This window comes from Leuresthes tenuis, unplaced genomic scaffold (assembly GCF_036924035.1).
Source record: "Leuresthes tenuis unplaced genomic scaffold, fLeuTen1.0.hap1 SCAF_35, whole genome shotgun sequence".
NCBI lineage: Eukaryota > Metazoa > Chordata > Actinopteri > Atheriniformes > Atherinopsidae > Leuresthes > Leuresthes tenuis.
In genome coordinates, this window is record NW_027325389.1 from 1,042,049 (window position 1) to 1,065,357 (window position 23,309).

General features: G+C 46.6%; 3 protein-coding genes across 3 annotated transcripts; 1 reads left to right on the forward strand and 2 right to left on the reverse strand.

Moving 5' to 3' along the window:
- Positions 1-492: 492 nt before the first annotated feature.
- On the forward strand, positions 493-7,204 carry rpap3 (RNA polymerase II associated protein 3). The gene is made up of 17 exons (XM_072379119.1): positions 493-623; positions 834-994; positions 1,082-1,240; positions 1,328-1,438; positions 1,522-1,649; positions 1,730-1,851; positions 1,926-1,996; positions 3,385-3,519; positions 3,591-3,718; positions 3,793-3,914; positions 3,996-4,066; positions 4,158-4,250; positions 4,988-5,175; positions 5,253-5,415; positions 6,311-6,408; positions 6,483-6,583; positions 6,666-7,204. Exons 2-17 carry the CDS (start codon positions 842-844, stop codon positions 6,749-6,751), a joined length of 1,929 nt encoding a protein of 642 aa, XP_072235220.1. The 5' UTR covers positions 493-623; positions 834-841; the 3' UTR covers positions 6,752-7,204.
- Positions 7,205-7,474: 270 nt separating this feature from the next.
- Positions 7,475-11,185, reverse strand: LOC140285342 (mitogen-activated protein kinase 12-like). The gene is made up of 12 exons (XM_072379110.1): positions 11,061-11,185; positions 10,525-10,654; positions 10,378-10,436; positions 10,192-10,303; positions 9,981-10,010; positions 9,769-9,816; positions 9,573-9,687; positions 9,427-9,498; positions 8,865-8,944; positions 8,596-8,674; positions 8,349-8,522; positions 7,475-7,587 (listed from the first exon to the last, which is right to left on the reverse strand). The coding sequence occupies exons 1-12, from the start codon at positions 11,183-11,185 to the stop codon at positions 7,523-7,525; spliced, it is 1,089 nt and encodes a 362-aa protein (XP_072235211.1). The 3' UTR covers positions 7,475-7,522.
- A 1,246-nt stretch (positions 11,186-12,431) lies between these two features.
- mapk11 (mitogen-activated protein kinase 11) lies at positions 12,432-21,877 on the reverse strand. Its single transcript, XM_072379115.1, has 12 exons — positions 21,666-21,877; positions 17,605-17,734; positions 17,466-17,524; positions 17,158-17,269; positions 16,770-16,799; positions 16,295-16,342; positions 16,095-16,209; positions 15,940-16,011; positions 15,632-15,711; positions 15,418-15,496; positions 15,145-15,318; positions 12,432-15,047 (listed from the first exon to the last, which is right to left on the reverse strand). Exons 1-12 carry the CDS (start codon positions 21,776-21,778, stop codon positions 14,974-14,976), a joined length of 1,086 nt encoding a protein of 361 aa, XP_072235216.1. The 5' UTR covers positions 21,779-21,877; the 3' UTR covers positions 12,432-14,973.
- Between the last annotated feature and the right edge of the window lie 1,432 nt (positions 21,878-23,309).

Consider the following 23,309-nt stretch of genomic DNA (forward strand, 5'->3'; position numbering starts at 1 on the left):
ATGCCTTCCAGAAGTCAGTCGGACAAAGTCCAGTCAAGTCAGGTCAAATTTATTTATATAGCACATTTCATATACAAAACAATTGTGCTGCACATAGAATAAAATCATTGCAGCGGGGAGTGGAAGAAGCATTAAAAATACATAAAAGAATATAAAAAGATGCAGATTTCTTGCATAGACACATGAGAAAAGAAATGTTTTTAACCTGGATTTAAAAACATTTGGTGACAGTTTAATCTCCTCTGGCAGTTTGTTCCACTTGTTTGCAGCATAAACAGCTAAATGCTGCTTCTCCGGGTTTAGTCTCTTCGAACAAAGTTACATGGCTAGTTTAGTTTAAACTATGGCTATATTTTGTTTTGGGGGTTAGCTTTTTGTATACAGTCCTCTTTTTTGCGGCAGCTGATCGTTGGCAAACCTTCAACTTACTTTGAAAATGACCGCTTTGTTAATATACGCGATCTTTGGTTACGTCCGACGTAAGGAGCGCAAAGGCTGCCGGTACTTCGCTGTCATGGCTCCGAACGTAAACACAAAGCTGTGAATAGCGACTCTTTTTTTGTAGTTTTTTGTCAAACGGCAGCAACTACGTTTTAACTTTTAAACCAGGAAGGAAGCAACAGGTATTTTACCAAGTAAAAGTAACATAGAGTCCTTTCCCTTCGCTTTGTTCTCCATATATTTAGCGTTAGCTAGCGTTAGCTGTTAGCTGCAGAAGCATGACAGCGTGATTCTCGTGTTTTCCACCAAGCTACTGCTACCTGGACTTGAAGATAAAAGTACAACAGCACCAGGTGTTAAGAATATTTCCAAAACAAATGTCTGTTTCGCAGGAGGCAACATGTCCGGGGGGAACAAAGCCGTTGAGTTACAGCTTCAGATGAAGCAAAACGCGGAGGACCTGCACAGTTTCATGCGGGAGCTGCAGAGCTGGGAGGCAGACATGAAGGAGAAGGATGAGGAGCTGAGGACAGACGGAATCCAAGAAGTTCAGGTATGCTCCTGCTGCAGAATATAAAGAGCCAGACGCCTGGGACAGATGTGGTATCCCATCAGCCGCTTGTTGTCTGTTGTGTTGCAGAAAAAGCTTCCACCTGTGCGCAACAAGGACTTCAAAACAAAGATGAGGCAAAAGAAGAGGAAGAAGCAGCTGAGCTGTGGTGACACAAAGGCAGAGGAGTCCCAACAAGCTTCAAGGATAAAAGCCTACGACTACCGATCATGGGACAAGTTTGATGTGGTATCTAAAGCTGTAGTTTGAGAGCTTAAACGTAGTCTTAGAACTGAAAGTCAGTTTACTTCAGATGGCTTTTACTTGTGGTTGTAGGACAAAGCTCTGGAAGAGATGGATAAGGAGGAATCTCACGCAGAGTCCAATGAGTCCGACTCAGAGGACGCTGCTGTTGATCAGGAGAAGGCGCTGGCTGACAAGGAGAAGGTAGAAAACGCCCGAGGCGTGGCTCACCATCAGAAACCGTGTGGTAACAGTTAAGCTGATCTGGGTCGTGCTTTTATCTGCAGGGTAACCGGTTTTTTAAGGAGGGGAAGTACGATGATGCCATCGAGTGTTACACCAGAGGGATGGATGCAGATCCTTACAACCCCGTGCTTCCCACGAACAGAGCCGCCTCCTTCTTCAGACTCAAAAAGTGCGTCCTGAGGCCGGCCTGGAAGGCTGCTTCCGCCGGTCGCTCTCTGGCTGAAAGGTGTTTTCTTCTCCGTGTCACAGGTACGCCGTGGCAGAGTCCGACTGCAACCTGGCGATCGCCCTCGACAGAAACTACCACAAAGCGTACGCTCGGAGAGGAGCAGCTCGCTCTGCAATGAACAAAGCTGAATCTGCGTTAGAAGGTAGCAAAGCAGAGGTTGAGCGGAGGTTTAAGGTGAGCGCTCTGAGATGACAGCGCTGCTCTGTTTCTGAACAGATTACCTGACGGTTCTCCAGCTGGATCCTGGGAACTGGGAGGCACAGAACGAAGTGAAGAAAATCAAAGAGGTGGGTGGGGGTCTCTGAATGGGCCTTGTGTCTCTGGTCTCCTCCTCCTTTAATGTCTTGTGTCCTGGCTGCTTCAGGGTGGGCCTTGTGTCTCTGGTCTCCTCCTCCTTTAATGTCTTGTGTCCTGGCTGCTTCAGGGTGGGCCTTGTGTCTCTGGTCTCCTCCTCCTTTAATGTCTTGTGTCCTGGCTGCTTCAGGGTGGGCCTTGTGTCTCTGGTCTCCTCCTCCTTTAATGTCTTGTGTCCTGGCTGCTTCAGGGTGGGCCTTGTGTCTCTGGTCTCCTCCTCCTTTAATGTCTTGTGTCCTGGCTGCTTCAGGGTGGGCCTTGTGTCTCTGGTCTCCTCCTCCTTTAATGTCTTGTGTCCTGGCTGCTTCAGGGTGGGCCTTGTGTCTCTGGTCTCCTCCTCCTTTAATGTCTTGTGTCCTGGCTGCTTCAGGGTGGGCCTTGTGTCTTTGGTCTCCTCCTCCTTTAATGTCTTGTGTCCTGGCTGCTTCAGGGTGGGCCTTGTGTCTCTGGTCTCCTCCTCCTTTAATGTCTTGTGTCCTGGCTGCTTCAGGGTGGGCCTTGTGTCTCTGGTCTCCTCCTCCTTTAATGTCTTGTGTCCTGGCTGCTTCAGGGTGGGCCTTGTGTCTCTGGTCTCCTCCTCCTTTAATGTCTTGTGTCCTGGCTGCTTCAGGGTGGGCCTTGTGTCTCTGGTCTCCTCCTCCTTTAATGTCTTGTGTCCTGGCTGCTTCAGGGTGGGCCTTGTGTCTTTGGTCTCCTCCTCCTTTAATGTCTTGTGTCCTGGCTGCTTCAGGGTGGGCCTTGTGTCTTTGGTCTCCTCCTCCTTTAATGTCTTGTGTCCTGGCTGCTTCAGGGTGGGCCTTGTGTCTCTGGCCTCCTCCTCCTTTAATGTCTTGTGTCCTGGCTGCTTCAGGGTGGGCCTTGTGTCTCTGGTCTCCTCCTTTAATGTCTTGTGTCCTGGCTGCTTCAGGGTGGGCCTTGTGTCTCTGGTCTCCTCCTCTGTTAATGTCTTGTGTCCTGGCTGCTTCAGGGTGGGCCTTGTGTCTTTGGTCTCCTCCTCCTTTAATGTCTTGTGTCCTGGCTGCTTCAGGGTGGGCCTTGTGTCTCTGGTCTCCTCCTTTAATGTCTTGTGTCCTGGCTGCTTCAGGGTGGGCCTTGTGTCTCTGGTCTCCTCCTTTAATGTCTTGTGTCCTGGCTGCTTCAGGGTGGGCCTTGTGTCTCTGGTCTCCTCCTCTGTTAATGTCTTGTGTCCTGGCTGCTTCAGGGTGGGCCTTGTGTCTCTGGCCGCCTCCTCCTCCTTTAATGTCTTGTGTCCTGGCTGCTTCAGGGTGGGCCTTGTGTCTCTGGTCTCCTCCTTTAATGTCTTGTGTCCTGGCTGCTTCAGGCCCTTGGACATGAGCCGCCTGATGTCCCGGGTGAAGCCACGCCGCCGGACGAGGCCCCCGCCACAGATGCTGAGCAGCAGCGGCTGGTGGAGGAACAGCAGAGGAAACAGGAAGCAGTTGTGTTCAAGGACAGAGTAAGCCTCGGTGTGGTTAAACAGTCAGGTTTTAGTGCTGCGGCCCTGTATGATGATTGGCTGTCTTTCAGGGGAACGCGTACTTCAAAGAAGGGAAGTATGAAGCAGCCGTGGAGTTCTACAGCAAAGGGATGGAGGCGGACAGCATGAACGTCCTCCTTCCTGCCAACAGAGCCATGGCCTTCCTGAAGCTGGAGAAGTGAGGACTCAGGAAGCACTGATTTATTCACCCCTTTAGGAGCAGTTTCATGTCTCCCTTTGTGCTCCTTTCAGGTATGAGGAGGCAGAGGAGGACTGCACTAAAGCCATTTCTATGGACAACACTTACTGTAAAGCCTTGGCCCGCCGGGGCACAGCCAGAGCGGCGTTAGGGAAGCTGGAGGAGGCCAAACAAGGTTGGAAGCCCTGCAGCTGCCTTCTCCTTTATGTCTGCCTGCTTCTGGGTGAGTTTTCACCTTCAGCTCTGCCTCCCACAGATTTTCAGCAGCTGTTAAAACTTGAACCAGGGAACAAGCAGGCCCTGAATGAGCTCCAGAAACTGCAGATTGTACGTAAAACCAGACGATTGGCTGTGATGTCTTCACTCGCTCCTTTACCGTCCCTGTCAGATAAAGTTTGAGCTCTTTCTCCTGCGTTAGGAGACGGGTTCTGCTGGCCTCCTCCAAACGGAGGACAGCTCACAGAGGAGAACCGTCCTGCCGATAGACAAACCAGAACATCTGCGCTCGGCTGTGAGTTCCAACTTCTCTGTTTCAGTGAATTATTTTGGACCAAAGCATTAAGATCTCTGAAGTTACTGTTTAATAAATGAATGATGATGTCTGCCTTTAATATCTTTATATATTATCAGGAAAAGAAGAAATGTGCAGTGATTCACTTCTTCTTTTGTCCTCCACTTGTCCAGTTTCCTCAAATGTTTTAAGGACACACTGCACACCATGCTGAGATATGCCAAGTTTTCAGCTAATAGCTCTTTGGGAATCACCTTGTTGCTGCAGAAATCCTATTTTCTGTCTGTCAAACTGTGTTTTCTTTGCTGTTTTTCATAGATGCAGCTAAAGAAATGGGAACAAATGATGTGTCTTTGTGACAAAGAGCCTAAAGATCCAGTTTAAAATGGCTTCTTTGCTAAGTTGTCTGTTCTGTGTCGACACAACACTGGTTCATCCCTTGAGTTAGGAGCCTTTTTCCTGCCTGAAAGGTTCAAAGGTCAGAGTTAAGTGGCTGAACAAAGAAAAAACACTGAAAATGCTCAAGAACAAGGACTGAAGATGAGGGAAAAAGCAGCCGAGACAGCAAAAGATTACAGAAAGTCTGACTGCTTGGAGGGAAACAGAAAGAAATGAGGACTTTAAACTGTCTTTTTGTGCTTTAACAGTAATTTTCCAGCAGGAAGCATCAAAGAACCGGAGCAGACTGGAATCGTCCTTATTGTGACTTCTTCTTCTTCTTCTTTCCTGACCCTCAGAAACCTCTGAGGAGGCTCGATATCGAGGAGATCAGCGGGGAGGTGACGGTGCCTGAGGGGGAACCGGAGGGGTCCAAGTCATTGGTCCAGGAAGTGGCGAGAGAAGCTGAGGACGGGTCCTCTCCGCTGTCCACGTCCCCCAGCGCCAAGATGATCAAAATGGAGGAGGTGGCGGATGGATCTGAGCTGTAAGCGGCGCTGCTTCATCGCCCGTAAACCTCTTCTCTCCTGTGGTTGTGACGTCACTTTGTTGTTCTGTCACCAGACCTCCTGAACGCTCCGTCCGACCGGCGCCGAAGGAAAGCGTTTGCCCCCCCCCCTCCTCCACAGAAACAGGCCTGCCTCCTCCGCCCGCCAACAGCTTCCAGCTGGAGTCGGACCTCCGAAAGATCGGAAACCAGCCCGAAGTGATCTACAGATACCTGAAGGTGAGCTGCTCCCGCTCCGTCTGACTTTAGCATTCGAATAGACTTCCAACAGCGGGGATTTTTAAGTGTTCGGCAGCCAAGAAATCATCAAGATGCTGCACCTGGAGCAGGTACTGAGGCTAAGTGCAGTCCAGGCTGTGTGTTCGTTACCTTAAAGCTCTGCAGACTGTTATCAGCCATCGGTGCTGGACGGTGGCTGCTTCCCTGGAAACAAATCCAACATTTTGAGCAGTTCTTAAACTACGTCATGGTTTGAGACGCTGTGAATCTGTGAGATATCACAGCTCATAGCATATTTAGCATATAACTAATCTGCCTTTACTTAACTGTAGCTCAACCTATTGTGCTAATATTCACCAACCAACAAGTGATTTAAGATCTTCAAGGTTTAAGATTACCTTCAGAGCAGGAGAGACGTCAGCTGAGGGTCCTGAGATGAACTGAGATGAACTGAAACGGGTCGTGCTCCTTTAAGTTAAACCGCTTACTGATCTCTTGGGTGGAAACTAGTCTGTTATTGTGTTGTGCCGACACCAAAAGTCAAAAGAACCCAGTTAAATTCATCCATTTCAACTCATTTTGATGGTTCCTGCTGCTGACCTGAACACGAAGCTGTTTTATTCAGGTTGGAATCAGGTTTAAATCAAAGATATTATTGATCTGATGTTACCGGCTGAGCTTTTTCTGTGGAACCAGAGCACTTTAATCATCGTTTTAGGTGATTTTATGTTGTTTTATTCATAAAGCACCAAATGCCACCTCAGTCCGATTCATTCAATTCCAAATTAGTTTAATTCATAAAGAGCCAATTACTAAAAGTAGCTTAACCAAGGAAACCAACAGATTGCACTCATCAGAGCTTTGTTTCAAGCAAACTTCTCATCCTTGTTGGCAGCAAATCAGGCCTGAGGCGTACCTCAAGATCTTCAACAACTCCCTGGAGCCGCACATCCTCAGCCAGATCCTGAGGACGCTGCATGACTTCTATGTGCCGTAAGCTGTGGTCCAGCTGAGCCTGATTCATTCTGCTGGTGTCTTTTCACATGTTAAATGAAGCTTTTCTGCAGGAACGAAGCTCCGGCCGTCGTCCTGGAGACTCTCAGCTGTCTGTCGGGCGTGAGGCGCTTCGACATGGCCGTCATGTTCAGCTCGCCCCCGGAGAAGAAAGGTGGAGGCAGCTTGCACTTCCTCTCCCCTCCGTGTCTCCATCTTCTTAACATCCTGTACTTCACTGTTCTTCTCCTCTGCAGTGCTCAGGGAGCTGTTTGACTTCCTTCTCCAAGCCGAGCTGGACCCATCGTTGGTGGCAGCTTTGCAGAAGAAGTACGGCGTGTGACGCCTGCATCGGGGGAGATTCTGCTCCAAACAGACCTTCATCTAGTTTTATGAGCTGAATACAGTCCTTAGCTGGTTAACTCTTCTGTCTGCGCTGATCATTCAAAACCAGAGGCTGGAAGTTCACTTTGGTGCAAATTAATGAAACAAAGGCCAGTGACAACAGAACCGTGTCTAATCTCGCTCCTTCTGGACCATTTATTTCTATAAAGACGCATATATATCTAAGTGACTTCATGAATTCACAGTGAGGCAAACGCACTGTGGCTCAGTGAAGTAAAGTGAATCCAGAGGGACATTTTTCTATTTTCTTTCCAGCTTTTTGCCATCTGCAGAGTGAAAAGAGTGAATGATTCTGTGTGTTCTGTCGGCTAAACTCACAGAAAACACTGGACTGTGCAGGAGATTAATTTGTTTCCTTCAACTCAGACAGATTTTGGTCAGAATTCACTAAGATGAAGTGCAAATAAAGTTGTATTTTGTAATATGTGTGTGTGTTGAAGTCTGTCTGGCCTGCACCGCCACACTGTGACCACCAGGTGGAGCCAGCGTCACTTTAAGGATGTTCTTCAGCTGGTTTTTCAGGTTAAATTAAGAACAAAATGATCAGTTTCCTCACTCTTAGTTCCAGATTAAATAATCCTGCACACATAGAAACATTGAAACAAATACTATTTATTCATTCTCTAAACAACTGTGACAAACTAATAATACTGACCCCGAATACAAAAAGGTAGAAGAAGAAGAACAGAAACGGTTGTGGCTGCAGCTCTTATAGCGACGTCTCCTTGGAGTCTCTGGAGGGCCTGAAGGTTAGAATCTCTGTGAAGGTGTGACCTGCAGAAACAGAGAAGAAAGGTTTCAGAGTCGGGTCTGAGCTGCCTGTGGAGCAGTGTCTGTGTGACATGGAGCCATTTCAGCTGTCATCCGAAGGTTCTGGACAACAGAACCTGGTCAGATCCTGGTTCTGACATGTGGACGACACCTGGGTCAAGATCAAAGCTCAAGAAGTGGACACCAAGTTCATGAGGGAGGATTGGACTGTTCTGTTCACTTCTGAACACTTTACAGCAAACCCCAGAACCAGAACCTGGGCTCACAGCATCCACCAGAACCCAAACTGGCTGTCGTCAGAACTCTACAGCAGCGGGCTGAAACTGAGGCAAAACAAAAGGAGCATCAACACTCCAAGAAAGCTCTTCAAACCTGTGGGTCTCCAAACTGGACCTCTGTCAAATGGACCAAACCGCACGGGTCGGGAAGCTAAGAAGAACCGGGGAGAACATGCTGTGGTTCCGTCTGTGGCAGGAGAAACTGAGAAGGATCTGCTCCAAACACTTCAAACCCAAGAACAGCCTCAGCCAGAGGCTGCTTCACCCACAGAACCAATGTGATGGACCTTTATTCAGCAGAGAACCAGCTCTTCAGGTCCAGAACACTGTTTCTGAGAGAGGAGCCTCTGTTTGACCAGCAGCTTCACGGCCTTGGGTCATGTGACCCAAAGGCGCTCTTTCAGGCCGGTAAAGGACTCGGACCCTGGTCTAAAACCAGAGGAACCGCAGCACTGACTCCTTCCCATCCCACCGATGGAGCCTTACGTTTCCACTGGTCCAGCGGCAGGTCCGTGTTGTCCATGGTCTGATCGTACGGCAGCGCCTCGGTCTCCTCGTCTGCGTCCCTGAACTCGCTGAAGAAGGGCAGCTCCAGCGCCTCCGAGGCGCTGACCCGGCACTCGGGGTCCAGCAGCAGCATCTTCTCCAAAACGCTGACAGCTGCAGGGCACAGAAACATCAGAGTCAGCACGGCGGCGGTTCGGGGACGCCAGGACGGGGTATGTTCGGGTACCGTTTGAGCTGGCCTTGGAGAACAGGCTGTGCAGATCTCTTTTGGGCACTTTGGTTAAGCTTCTGATGTAGTTTTTGGCCTGTTGGCAGAGAAATATCACATGGTAAATGCCCTGAAAGGACGTCACAACACTTTGACGGCAGTCCTCAGCGGTGGACTCCAACCAATGAGGTCAGACTGGATTAACTCAGGAAAAATAACTTGATGTGACTCCATCTATGGTCAGGTTTGGGGCTTTTTCACTCTTTGATGACGACTGACTGACTTACGTCTTGGTTCTGCAGCTTCAGGACAAAGTCGGGCGTCGGAGTTCCTGTGATCTTCATGATTTCTCTGAGCTGATCCAGATCTGACAGCAGTTATGGTTAAGAATGAGATTTTTACCAGTGAAGAACAACAGAGCGCTTAAATCTCATCATCTTCCTGTTTCATTGGACCAAACTAAAGCTCCAGCATCGTCTCCTTGGTGATTCATCTCTGAGTCTCACCTCCATCCACAGTCTGGCTGCTTCTCTTCAGCTGCTTTTCTCCTCTTCGGGTGTTACTGATGCTTTACTTTGGCTTCTCTGGATGGAAATCCCATTTCCTTCAGTCAGTTTCTTACAGTTCAGACAAACACAGACTCCTGCTTCTTTTAGACGTTTCTCTTTTAACTGAAGACTCATTTGCATATTTAAAGTTTTAGAAAGCGAATAATCATCAAATAGAACATAAACATACATATTTATCCTTTTTAATTCACAGTTTTATCATTCCTTGTGCTGTTTTTGTTTAAAGGTGGGGTTTAAACATTTTTCTGGGATCTAAAATAAAAGCTTGGATCAAGGATACGATCGTTCCCTTTGAACAGCGGCTTTCCCAGCAGCATCTCTGCCATGATGCAACCTGCCGACCAGATATCCACTGCAAAGCAGAGCAGAAGGTCATCTTTCTCTGTTATAAACGGCTCTGTACCCCCTGTGGAGAGTGGCCCCTACCGGTTTGAGTGTAGTGCATCCAGTTGAGGATAACCTCGGGCGCCCTGTACCAGCGAGTCACAACGTAGCCCGTCATTTCAGTGTCAGCCTGCCTCGCCAAGCCAAAGTCCAGGATCTGAAGCAGGAAGAGGGCAGAGATGTCACAGAGAGGTGTGGAAATATCTCATGAAGACTGTTTTACCCCACGCTGAATTACCTTTAACTCACAGTCTGGGTTAATGGCCAAGTTTCCTGGTTTGAGGTCCTGTGGGAGCATAAAAAATCTGAGTAAAATCCCTGAAAATGAAGACATGCCAGGCTAACACACAGAATATCACCCAAACAGAGTGTGGGAAACAGGATGAATGGGATAGAGTGTGAAAGAGAAAGGCCCCGCCCCCAAAGTCTGGGAGGTCAGAGGTCACCCACCCTGTGGATGATCCCCGCCGAATGGATATACTGTGGAGAGAGAAGATAAATCAGTGGGTTTATGGAAGGCTGAATAGCAGTTAGCATCAGATAACGTTTCAGGAACACGAGGACAAGCTGGACGGATTTAAAACTAACGTTATATCTGCTTTGCATTCTGGGAAGCCTCCTTTTCTGATGATTAACCACGTTTGGAAGCATCGTCTCTCACCTTGAGGCCTCTGAGCATCTGATAAACGAGGAACTGCACCCTGTCCTCCGACAGCCTCTCCATCTTCATCAGCTTCCCCAGATCGGTGCCCATGAACGGCATCACCAGGTAGCTGCCGAGCACAGGAAGCAGGGTCAGCACACGTGCACGAAACATGGCGCGCGTTACCAAAGCAGAGCAACTTACAAGTCCCGGAGCCGGTCCAAGGAGATCTCAGCAGTGAAAACATCCAGCAGCCCGATTACCTGCCGAAGAAAAGAGACATGACTTCCACACCTTCCTCTTAAAGCTGGAGCTCAGAGGCTGCAGGAACAGACGAGCAGCAGCTCTTACGTTCTCATGCTTCATGTGCTTCAGGAGCCGCAGCTCTCTGTAAGCCCTTTTGGCAAAAAGTTTGGACTGAAAGGGCCGGTGAAGCTTCTTAATGGCCACCTGTGCCCCTGAGCGGCGGTCCCACGCCGAGCTGAAACACACACATGGGAAATATGAGCAAAACACGTTGAATTCAACCCTCAGACAGACGTCTGATGCTGTGGGAAAAGGCCCCTCTGAGTGCTGCACTCTGCACTTAACTTGGGCTCTTTCCCCTGAACAATGAGACTGGGGGGTGCTTTTCTTTGTTGACCCTCAGCCACAAACACACAAAGCAGAGGGGCCAGCTGTGCAGGGACCAAAGATACGAAAGAAGCCCTAAAAGTGTGAAGGTAAAGGAAGCAGAACGAACTCTTCCTGCTGCAACACGACCGGTTTCAGCACAAATTAAAACGGAAGAAATAAAAGTGTTAGTTTCAGTGAAACTACGTCATCTGACGTCATTAATTCAGAGGTCAGCTTTAAACAGAACCTGGGAACAGTCGAATTAAACTCACCACACGGTCCCGTAGGCTCCCGTCCCGACCTGCTTCAGGTCCCGGTACCTCTCCGGTACCTCCCACACGGTTCTGTTCACCTCTTGCCGGTAGAAGCCCGTCCTGGACCGCACAGCTATGGCCATACCCGACCGACAAGTCAACGCTGAGGTCAGGCTGCGGGTCCGATCCGTTCTCATGAGAAGAAGTTTCCGCAATCCGTCCCGCAGAGCTGAAATTCCTCCAGATGGACCAGCTGACTGCTCGTGTGTCTCTGACACACACACATCCTCACGCGCATTGTTCGCGGTTGCCCTGATCAACCTGTGGGTGTGTCTACAATGTGGGGGAGAAAGCCGCAGAACATCTGCCCATCTGAGCTGGTCCCGCAGCCTGGTCCCGCAGCCTGGTTCTTCAGCCTGGTCCCGCAGCCTGGTTCTTCAGCCTGGTCCCGCAGCCTGGTTCTTCAGCCTGGTCCCGCAGCCTGGTTCTTCAGCCTGGTCCCGCAGCCTGGTTCTTCAGCCTGGTTCTTCAGCCTGGTTCTGCAGCCCGGTCCTTCCATGTTTCCCTGCTCCAGCACACCTGCTTCAACACCTGGGTCCTCAGCCTTCTGCAGAGCTTAAAGACCCGGCCCAGGGTTGCTGTAGCACCTGGATCACCTGATAAAGTTGATTTACTGTCAGGATCTGATCATATTAGAACTACTATTTAAAAACGGGATGTAAACACGGTCCATTTAACAGTTTTAGTGCATCTGACGGTGCCATAGAATAAAAATACACAGAAAAAACATCTGTGAAGTAGAGCTGAAGTAAGCTGTTAAAGTTCTACTTTGGTCCTTAAAAGCAATATTTAGTTTAATGAAACTTTATTTAATTATAATATATGGTGAAGCGGCAGGGGCGGAGCCAAGAGGTGGCCACGGGGGGCCTTTGCACCCCTGTAGCCAGCCCACATAACACCCGACAATGAATTATTGAATATAGATTATAAACCAATCTGCACTTTTCATGCAAAAGTAATGTGGCAAAAACTGCTTTACAGTTTAAACTGAAACAGAAATAGAGAGACGGGGAACCGATAACTTACAGACTGAGACACCAATGACTGTGAAACTCTTGCTTCTGTAAATCTCTCTTTCAGTGTCTGTAGATGTTGGCAAATATCTCGGGGATTTTCAGAATAAAGGCCTGACCTGTGTGTATTTTCTGAGCTGCTGACAGATATATATATGACTCATAATGTTTGGTTAGTCTCTGTCCTCTGTGCTGCTCGGACAGATGTTTCAGGGCAGCGGATTCCATCAGACTCAACAAATTTATGATAAAAATGGAGCAAATTAACTACCTGACAGGAGCAGAAGACGTTGTCCAAGTTAAGAACTAGACTGGACAACATTTCACAAGATTTTATTACATGCTGGTCAATCATAGGAGCCCATTCTTGAAAGTACGTTTTAAAAAATCTTTTTCCAAAACCCTGCTTTGTGCACAGCTGCGGTCCTGAATTTTCTAGAATTACGAGTTCCAGCCAGAACCATAAAAAAGTAGTCAAGGCCAAATGCATTCAACAATATAGTGTAAAATAGTTACTGATACAGACAATATGTGAGACTCAGATCAGAATGGCAAACAGAAAGTGTTTATTCTACTGAAGCCAAAACTTGCAAAGTTACCTGTTGAGAAAATCAACATTTTGCAAACAGAGCTGACATTCATTTTAATGATCTGAAACTCACAGTTGAATCACATGCCGACATGTATTCACCACTAACTTACGCACAGTATACACTTACATTCAGTTTCCAGTTGCAAATCCACCACATGTACGACATTCACATTAGCAAATAACACTTTAACATTCAGAGCTCTGTCTGAGACACAGTCTGGATTCAAAATGCTGCATCCAGTGCGCAAAAGGCTACATGTAGCACTCCAGCGTGAAACAATACATCTCCCTTCATGTAACCCGAAGGAATACTGTTTTAGTCGTGCTAAAGTTTCGGTGAGGCAAAAATAATCACATTGATTTAGTTAAACTCAGCAGACTGAGCCAAAAATGGCGTTTATGTTGTTTATATGAAGGAGCACAAGCTTTACATTAAAATGCTAATTTTAGCCGAGCTGGGAGCAGTTTATATCCACATTTCTGACTTGACTTTACTTCATATATGATTAAACCTCAATGAGTTGAGTATATTCCACTCTATAGTCATATTAGTCCCATTTGTGTTACAGCTGAATGAATGGTAGAATTTAAACTGAACTAGCAAAACGTTAGCACTTAGCTAACTGAATGAGCTACATGCGCTACAACATCAGAGGGTCAGTTAGATTAACATTAAACTGATAAGTTTGCATGTGTGTTTTCTGACATTGGTATCCAGATAATAATAAATGATAATAATAATAATAAATGTGCAGTTCTGACATGTTTGTTAGCTTCTGATCTCCCAAACTGTCAGCTAGCTTCAGTTAGCTAGCAGGTAAGAGCTAATGCTTAAAGATGTGGATACCTTTGACAGAAAGAAAACTTCTTTAAAAGTGTATCTGATTAAAATTAAAAACAAGTGAAAGTTTTTCTTTTAACTTTGCCAACAAGACGACACAAAAACTGTGATAACTTGCTGGATAGAAGGAGCATTCCCATAGGAAGAACCAGTTAAAATGATCTGGTTCTGGCCTTTCTGGAGGATGCTCTTCTTCTACTGTCTTCCTTTAACCTCTTGGCATTTTTACTGAACTCCAGAATTGCGCAGGAACCTGTGGATTCGTGTCTCTGCAGATTGTGGTTGATAACAAAGAGATTATTTCCACCTCAGCAAAAATTTTGAAGAACTAAAACTCCAGTCTGCTGCAAGACAAATGACACAGGAAGTCCATCATTTGTTGCGATATTCTGTAAATGCTTTCAGCTCATGCTTCTTGTACAAATGTTACCTGTCTAAGAGTAGCTTTAGATGAATATGAGTTGCACTAAGCTATGATCTACAGCGTTGCTGGAATACAGAAATCAATGCAAAGAAAAAGGCGTTGATATCTGAGTCAGTAATTAAAAACTACACAAACATGGTTGCTTTGTGTGTCTCCTGTGATGTTTGACCAGTTGTTGCCTTGACGAAGCTACAGGTTATAATGCAAATTATTATCCAGGTTTACAGGGAGCTGTTTTTCTAAAAGTTCACACATTTCCCTAATGGCTGTAAAGTTGTAAACGGGCCGTAAAAGCCACTGAAAAGCAGCCCGGAAACCTGGCCAAAGCCAGCAGGTGAAGTTAGAGTGTAAACACAGACCTGCAGCACAGTCATTCTGTCCCAGCTTTGGCATATATTCATTACCTTGCTAATTAATAGCACAGTTGGTGTTTATGATGTTGTAAGCAGGAGAGGAAGAGGAGTGCAGGGAGCTTGTGTTTTTGTACAGAAACGATGAAGGTTGGTTAGTTTTCCTGGTGAAGCCTCTTCTGTCTCTCGCTCTGGTTAAATACCAATAATGCAACATGGACACTTAGTGATTATAATACGCTGCCAGTAATATGCTGTGATAAGGAAACGCACAAAGATCATGCATCAGGAGAATGCTCCGCTGTTCTGTGGTGTGAAAAGCGTCGCTCTAAGCCTTTAAAGGTGACCTCCTTCAATGAAAGACGGACACTGATGAAGGTGGAGCCGTCGTTGCTTTGGAAATCCTAGTGTGCGTTATTTTCTTCCTTCAGTCTGTAAACTCAGTCACTCGAGGTTGACTCCTTATTTTATCCTGTGAATGGAAACATGACAGGAAGCAGCCTCCCGCACTGCAGAGGTCCTTTCTCTGAACTCTGAATGCTCCCTGTGTTTGTAAAGTGTGCGTCTGATCCCATTTAGACAAGTCATTTCCCCCTCTCGCTCTTCCACTGTCCTTCTTGCAGAGTATGAGGTCCTTCTCCAGGTGGAGGCTTACTGCTCCACCTGAAGGCTATCCGTCTTGCTTCCTGCTGCTTTAAAGCTGTTCACCTCTTCAAATACCAACTCTGCGGAGAAAAAATCAGAGAAAATCCTCATTATTTTCCTGCTGCGGTCACTTTAACAGAAGGTTTAAGCACTGCTCTTAGCTGGTTTAAACTTTACCTTTCCATTCTTCCAGAGTGCGATCTTTGCTCTCCAGCGTCTGGTCGTAAGGCGGAGCCTCGGGTTCGTCATCTGGGTCGTGGTACTGTGCAAAGTAGGGGTGGGACAGAGCCTCACTGGCTGAGATCCTCCCGTCACAGTCCAGAACCAGCATGCGCTTCAGCAGGTCCACAGCTGACACAGACACAGAAACAAGTCGGACTCAACTGGAAACAAGTTCACACCGAAAACCTCTGAAGGGAGGATTTGGGCTGAATTCATGGCTTCACCCACCTAGTGGATTCGCTCCTCTGAAGATCTTTCCCAGGTCTTGTTGGGGCATGAAGGGCAGCGATTGGATATACTTCTGCGCCTGCAAATACAAGCAGCGTTCAGCTCGTGCCGATCACATGATGTCAGACAGGCTGTGGTCCATTACACATATTGATTATTCAGTCAACAGATTGACCAATCAATCAGAGCAGCATCAATCATCCAGTTCTCTCACGTGTTCAGAGCAGATCTTCTTCAACAGCTCTGGTGTTGGAGTCCCAACCACCTCCATGATTCTCTTCAGCTGATCAATATCTGAGAGGAGGAGGAGTTAAAGGCCTGAAAGTCATGAACTCACATCTGAGGCAGAGCATCACATTCAAACAGAAGAATCTCTAAAATCTCAGACTTCATTCCAGTTTTTTCTGTGTTGCAAAGCCTCCCCCGATAAAAAAAGTCTACAAGAGGACAGCATCCATGAAGCCCTTCAGAGAGGTAAAGTGAGCGTCCTGCAGACCGCTGTGGACCCGTGACAAAGGATACAGTCGGTGCCAGGAAAAAGGACTTTTCCCTTCAGCAGCTCTCCCATAATGCAGCCCACTGACCAAATGTCAACTGAAAGAGAGACAGCAAAGATAGAATCAATTAGAGTTCAATGAGTTTGTCTTTCAGACGTCTGGAATGTGAAGGCATCGCACCGTTTTGATTGTAGTGCATCCAGTTCAGCATGATCTCCGGCGCCCGATACCAGCGAGTCGCCACGTAACCCGTCATCTCATCGTCCGTCTGCCTGGCCAATCCGAAGTCCAGGATCTGTCGGGTAGCAGGCGGTGTTTCTGTCTAAGTGATGCTTTTAATGGGGTGGAGTAAAGGAAATGCAGCTGATAGTCAGTCTTACCCTCAACTCGCAGTCTTCGTTCACTGCAACGTTACTTGGCTTTAGGTCCTGGAAGCAAAACGAGAACAAGTTCGAACGCATCTGTGACTGAAGAAAACCAGTGAAGCAGCCTTTAGTCTGTAAAATCAGACGTGATGTCGTTTTGGCATTTGTTTTCAGATGAATTACAGAAAAAAAACTGGATTTAACATCCAAAACAGAAGATTTTTGTACTTTTTATCATTTGGCTAAAACATTTAGATAAATAAGGATCCTTTTTTATAAACTTAAGCATCTTTAGCGGAGTTTAAGAATAAAGAAGTCCTCTTTAAAGTCATTGTATCAATATACATAAAACATTTAGCTGCAGGAATAAAACAATGCAGAGCTCCAGCTGCAAAGATCTGGAGCCTTCAACGTTAAACTGAGACGAAACAGAACAAAAAACTTTGTGTTTCTCAAAGTTGTTGCTCAAAATGGCAAAAAGGGGACTTACTCTGTGGATCAATCCAGCTGAATGGATGTACTGTTCAACAGGAGGAGGAGAGAGAAAAGGACAAAGAGCAGGCAGAGGTCAACAGGGCAGTTCACCACATTAGCTCCTGCCTAAAGGGAGGCTGCTTTTGTCTGCTCCATGGAAACTGAGCCGGCAGCTGGACGGACCGAGCGGCCGCCTTCACCGGATGTTATTCAGGCAAAATAAGAGTGTTTTTTAAGTTCCACCAGAAATAACAAGCCCAGGTCGTTCTGAAGGTTTGGTTCACTTCAAACAGCTGAAACCGACGGGTAGAAGGTCAAAGTAAAGGTAAAACACATCTTAAACCCACTGTAATGAGGGCTTTGAGCATCGTGCACACAGTACTTCACACATGTCACCGTGTTACCTTCAGGCCGCGGAGCAGCTGGTAAATTAAGAACTGCACGTGTTCGTCCGACAGCCTCTGAAACTTAACGATGTTGTTCAGATCTGCTCCCATCAGGTTCGTCACCAGGTAGCTGCAAGAAAAGGAGACGGTTGAAGTGGGGGCTGGGTGAGCTTCAGTTACAGGAGCTGCCAGTGCTGCCATGGCAACCATCAGACATCCCTGCAAGCCTTTAATTCCCCTTAGGGTCGCCTGTATTCATCAGCATGCCCCGAACAACAAATACAGCCTGTGCAGCTCGTGGTAAACAAGGAGGGGGAAGGATTTACAGCTCATTGAAGTCCTCCAACGCTGCAGCAGGTGTGAAGACGTCCAGCAGCCCGATTACCTGCAGAGATGAGATCAATACAAGGCTCAGAAACCTGCTGCGTCTGTCTGCCTCTGCTTATTTCTGTAAGGCGCACTAACGTTCTCGTGTTTCATGTGCTTGAGCAGCCTCAGTTCCCGGTACGAGCGGCGACTGTGGATCAGAGACTGGAAAGGCCTGGACAGCTTCTTCACTGCAACCTTCTGCCTGGAGACCACATCGTAGGCAGAGCTGGGGAGACGGAGAAAAGGGAGCATTAAAACCTTTATTAGAACCTGCTTCTAATGAGTTTATGCTATCAGATGAACCTGAGAGCAGGGAGGAGGATGTGGTGGAACAAGAGTCTGCCTCTTTTGAAATGTAAATGTCATCCTACTGAAACTCTGCTGCCTTTGAGGTGCCAGAGTCAGACTTAGCCATCAGAGAGCCGAGCAGAGAAGCAGGAAGGAAACACGGGTTGGAATTGAGAAATGCTGCCGAGGACAGCAGAAGTTGAGCAACAAGAAGTGAGAAGCTTACTGGAAAACGTGGGCATTAATATAGAGAAAAGGAAGCCTGGAGATGTGTTACACAAGGCTTTGTGATTTTCTCCACTTCACTTTTTATGGGGCACACAGCTCTTTGTTATCAGCAGGACCTGCTCACCAAATGATGCTTCCTGTTTGTTCACCATATAAATCCAGCATAAATACCACTGCATCACTTCCTGAAGGCCTTACTTGCTTACATGCTTACATGCTTACATGCTTACATGCTTACATGCTTACATGCTAACATGCTTACATGCTAACATGCTTACATGCTTACATGCTTACATGCTTACATGCTTACATGCTTACATGCTTACATGCTTACATGCTAACATGCTTACATGCTTACATGCTTACATGCTTACATGCTTACATGCTTACATGCTTATATGCTTACATGCTTACATGCTTACATGCTTACATGCTTACATGCTTACATGGTTACATGCTAACATGCTTACATGCTTACATGCTTACATGCTTACATGCTTACATGCTTACATGCTTACATGCTTACATGCTTACATGCTTACATGCTTGAGTAAACTGTTGCACAGCTGAATGCTTCCATGTGGCTCTCTTGAAATCACCTGCTGCCAGGCCGGATGCCCCCATCAGGCCAAGTCCATCTGACACGAAGCAGGCCTCACCAACGCTCACCTTCCTCCTCTGCCAGCTTCCGTCCATGGGTGCACGCCACAGAGAGAAGCCATTGATCCCCCCCCCCTTCAGTATCCCGGCTCAGGTTTCAAAAAGGAGGAGGCAGAACGAGCAGCTAACATCCGGCGGTGGAGGGTTCACATGCATTGTTTGAGCACCAAGAAATACTATTTTTATCTACATTATCTGAGCAAACCGCAGCTGATTTCCATGCCTTTGTGAGGGGGGGAGGGGAGGGTCTGTAATAGGTTTCCTCTGATGCAGGACACTGCATCAAAGTGCATGTGCACTGCATGCATTTCTGCTGTTAACGGTCAGCTGAGAAGCTTTGAATGAGTTTAGGTCTGCATGAGGAACAGCTTCAGCTCGCTGTGGCACCACAGAAATATCACATTATTAAAAAGTAGCTTTCAATCTAGTTGCTTTGCTAAATGACATTTTATGTCTTTATTACCCTGGGAATGAGCCATTTATGTGTTTGCACAGCAGGTCCGTCTCCGTGGGATCACTGCCGCCATAAAAGGCCAGAAGAAGACGGTGCAGGAAGATGTTTGTGAGGAGGTTTAAAAGTGAGGGATCAAACTTATTGTGTTATGCTGCAACAGCCACGAATGAACCGAATCAAAGAAACACATTTGTTGACAATTATTAGAGATTATTAATAGATTACAGTATCTCCAACTTAAATTATTAAAAACTATTCCCTGTAAATCTTACCTGACAATTAATTCTCTAAATGATCTGCAATGATGATCTATTTTTATCTTTATTTACCCAAATGCACCTTGGAACAAGCTTTTCAACTCAATAAAGAACATTCAGGTGAATATTAGAAGTTAAAGAAGCCTCAGACTGAGAAGCGGGATAAACCACATCAGAGGAAGGCTCCAGCTGACTCGCTGCTTCCTGCTTTACGTTTACTGAGCAGATGCTGCAGGTGACAAACACTGTGGGCAAAGATTGAAAAAGCAGCTTTATTCAATAAAGTTTGACCCATTTTCATTCTGCAGATTGTTCCTTAAATAAACTTTGGCCTGTTAGATAAAGAATATCTCTGATAACAACTTTATATTTTCTGTTCTTTGGCCAACGGCTCCAAAGAGAAATAAGATGAAGAAAAGCAGCAAATCTACGAAGATCAGGAGAAAAAATGAACAATAAAACACATCTTTCTGGTAATTACAGCCTTCGTGACATTATTAAAGCCTCTAAATGACTCTGCAGTCACATAATAACCGTCGATCAGAACAAACGTCTGTCCGCTTTATCTCAACAGGCACAGATATTATATCAGATATATAGATATTATATAAGAAAGCAGCCGTAAGTGATCCAAAACCGTTCAGGAAGAGGCTGAAATAGACCCAAAGTGTCTAAACTCAGGAGGTGGTGCACGTGAAACCGATCAAATGTGAGCTTTAAAATATTTATCACCACATTTATTCATTTCCAGCTGATATATTCTGTTAATATGGCCTCAGACCCCCCCCCCCCCTGTACTGATGCACAGCCTTCGTTCCCATCCTGATCACGTTTTGCAATGAGAAAGTCAGTGACAATGGCTGCAGATCACATGCAGAGGAGCTCTCAGTGGTGTGTGCACGAATTCCCTTTGTGTTTTTGTATAATTCAGGAAACTCAGGGCACTGCTGGCCTGTGATGCTATGAGACGCTTAGAGAAACGCCTTCTGTGTTACATCTATGAGACGGAAGAAAAACACCTGCAGATTGTTGTTTAATCAGCTGAAAAGTAGATTAAATAAGAGCTAAAAGTGTAGAATAACATTATTAGTTGGGACTGTGATGGTTTATTTACTGTATATGAGACAAAATATATCTATGCCAACAATCAAGGCCCAAGAAAGCAGCGCGTAAAGCCAGAATCACCCTTCAGAGAACTGCAGAAAGTGCTTTTCCGGGTAAAAAAAGCGCTAAAAGTTAGCTGAGCGCATCAACCCTAAAGCTTCAGGCAGGCTTTGAGCTCCATGCTGAGCAGATTCTGTCATATTTTCATCTTCTGATCGGATTTTCAAAATGGGAAAAAAATCTTTAGCGTTTATCGATTTAAGAATCTTCCTGTGGCTAAATTACGTAAATCGTGCTCCAGCCCGCTGTTTTTTTCTATCTGAAAGATGACTAATGCACACTGACATCAGGCTTACAGTAAGTCAGCTGTTTGGCAGAAAAACACTCAGAACATGCAGGAAAGGCAACTTTAGGTGTGGTTAAATGGCCTGACTGTGCGCTAAAATGAAAATAAGTTCAATCTGTGACACAAACCTGACAAAGTGAAACCATTAATTCAGCAGGAGGGGGAACTAAAAGCTGCACAGAGAAGATCCAAACTAATCTAACCGAGATGTAACAGCTAATAGCAGAAGGCAGGGAGTGAGTGATGACTGTGGAGACGAGCTGCCAGCGAACCTTCCACCTCGCGCATCCATTTGGTTCCATTAAACGTGTCTAAAGGCTTCCGGGATTTGGGTCATTTCATGTCTACAAGCTTTTTTACGAGGTTCGGCCGAGCTGCCAGCATCAGCCCAAGCATCCCTCTGAAAGTCTGTTTCCAAGGTAGCCATCCGCCTGCTGTTAGGAGCTTAATTAAGATGGACTGTCAGCGGAGGTTATCGCCGTGACGCATCGCCATGGCAACGGCATCCCACCTGCCCGTCACCTCCTGGTGAAGGCAAAGGCTTAAATGATGCATCTGCTGAGGAATTCAGAGCGTGTGTCTGTGCATGCGGGGGTTGGGTGGGGATGGGGGGGGGGGGGGGGGGTGCCTGCGTTTCGCTTCCACTCACGCGGGAGTCGCTCGGTGATGAAACCGAGCCCGCGGACCTGCTCCTGTGTGGCTGCTGCAGCTCACTGAGGCGCGCAGGAAGGATGAAACACGAGCTCTGTTCTGTTGATGCATTATGAGCGGAGCAGCCGGCCCTCCGCCCGCCCTCACGCACGCACACAAACAAACTCACCACACCGAGCCGTACGCTCCGGAGCCCACCGGCGTCAGGTTCTGGTACCGCTCCGGAACCTCCCACACAGTCTTGTTCAGCTCCTGCCGGTAGAATCCCGGTCTGGCCGCCATTTCTCCGGGCCGGCGACCAAAAGACAGACAATCAAAGAAAGGAGGGCTGATAGAAGGAAGCGGGGAGATGGGCCGCTGTCTGCTGCTGCGCGCACCGCACTGGCCACTCACTCACTGCCCAGCCCCTCCGGTTCTCTCCCGAACCTCCCCTCCGCGCGCCCTCCCCACTCCTTACACCATCTCACCCTCCCTCACCGCCGCCCCTCCCGCTGCTCAGGTCTAAAAACAGGAAATTATATGTGATAGAGTCACCATATTTTATATTATGCGACATTATGAACATGAATTATGATTAAAAACAAGAATTCTGCATTTTGTGTCATGTTAACCACTCATTTACTCATTTTATCTCATCACAACCACAAACTTGAACGTTTTTAAGTCTAATGATCGATGCTGTTCAAAGTGAGGCTGCTTTCAGCTCCTTTACTCCGATTCTCCTGAAAATCTGAGTAACTGCAGCTGTTCTGAGGCCTGGAAGGTTTCTGAGAACATTACTGTTAGTTATTAAAAACTGACCGAACAGCATCCTGCAGGTCAGGGTTAGTTATTAAAAACTGACCGAACAGCATCCTGCAGGTCAGGGTTAGTTATTAAAAACTGACCGAACAGCATCCTGCAGGTCAGGGTTAGTTATTAAAAACTGACCGAACAGCATCCTGCAGGTCAGGGTTAGTTATTAAAACACACCCCAAGCTCTGAGCATCTCATGGAGCACTGTTCAGGAGCCGGATCAGGAGCACCGATGCTCTCCACAGATCTGGCTTTATCGGATATCTCCATAATCGGACTAATCAGCGTCTACATGTGAAACGGATCCAGTCAGGATTCAGAGTGCGTCACAGCTCTGGTGAAAGTTACCGATGATCTCTGAGCCTCTGACTTGTGTCTGTTGGAGCTCAGCTGATTCTTCCTCCTGTTAAAAGGAGTTTTTTCTCTCCACAGCCACCTCCTGCAGCTCAGGATCAAAGAGAAGCTTCACTGCTGCTTTTTTAATTGGCTCTGAATGAATCGGACTGAATCTTAAAGGTTCCCTGAGACGACTTCGGTTGTGTTTCATAGATAAAACTGAACTGAACGAACAGACTTATGACGCTTTATGTCTTTAAATCAGACTTTATTTCAACGTATTTCTCACTGGTCTCTTGGCATTTCGCTGCCACCATCTTGTTTTCTGGAGCCGGAAGCGACACATTTGGACACGTGGGAGCAAAATAATCTCTTTCCTTAAATATTTAGTGACAACAACAACATTACAAGTTGCCAATAACTTCTTATAACTTAAATATGAACACGAACAGAAGGTATCAGCAACGGTTTTAATGCTGTTTAATGTTTCATCATCTCTGCATTCAGACTGGATTCACAGATTTTGCTCAGTCTGGATCAGCTTTGAGCAAAGCAGCAGAATTACTTGCAATAAGGCGGTAAAAGTGATCTGGGCTCTGTGTTCAGACTGCAGTCTCTTAATTCTGATATTTGGTTTTTAGTCTCACAGAATTAGCAGATTCTGATTCTGAAGTTTGAAATT

What these genes read in the sequence shown, in the direction of transcription:
- mapk11 (XM_072379115.1), bottom strand. Translation starts at nt 21,778, where the DNA reads ATGGCGGCCAGACCGGGATTCTACCGGCAGGAGCTGAACAAGACTGTG. An exon ending in GATGCACTACAATCAAAACG is followed by an intron (nt 16,012 to 16,094) that starts GTGCGATGCCTT and finishes TCTCTCTTTCAG; the next exon opens with TTGACATTTGGTCAGTGGGC. An exon ending in CCTTTTTCCTGGCACCGACT is followed by an intron (nt 15,712 to 15,939) that starts GTATCCTTTGTC and finishes TCCTCCTCTCAG; the next exon opens with ATATTGATCAGCTGAAGAGA.
- rpap3 (XM_072379119.1), top strand. Translation starts at nt 842, where the DNA reads ATGTCCGGGGGGAACAAAGCCGTTGAGTTACAGCTTCAGATGAAGCAA. An exon ending in ACGGAATCCAAGAAGTTCAG is followed by an intron (nt 995 to 1,081) that starts GTATGCTCCTGC and finishes GTTGTGTTGCAG; the next exon opens with AAAAAGCTTCCACCTGTGCG. An exon ending in CAGTTGTGTTCAAGGACAGA is followed by an intron (nt 3,520 to 3,590) that starts GTAAGCCTCGGT and finishes GCTGTCTTTCAG; the next exon opens with GGGAACGCGTACTTCAAAGA.
- LOC140285342 (XM_072379110.1), bottom strand. Translation starts at nt 11,185, where the DNA reads ATGGCCATAGCTGTGCGGTCCAGGACGGGCTTCTACCGGCAAGAGGTG. An exon ending in GGAGCCTACGGGACCGTGTG is followed by an intron (nt 10,655 to 11,060) that starts GTGAGTTTAATT and finishes TGTGTGTTTCAG; the next exon opens with CTCGGCGTGGGACCGCCGCT. An exon ending in CTCCAAGGCCAGCTCAAACG is followed by an intron (nt 8,523 to 8,595) that starts GTACCCGAACAT and finishes TGTGCCCTGCAG; the next exon opens with CTGTCAGCGTTTTGGAGAAG.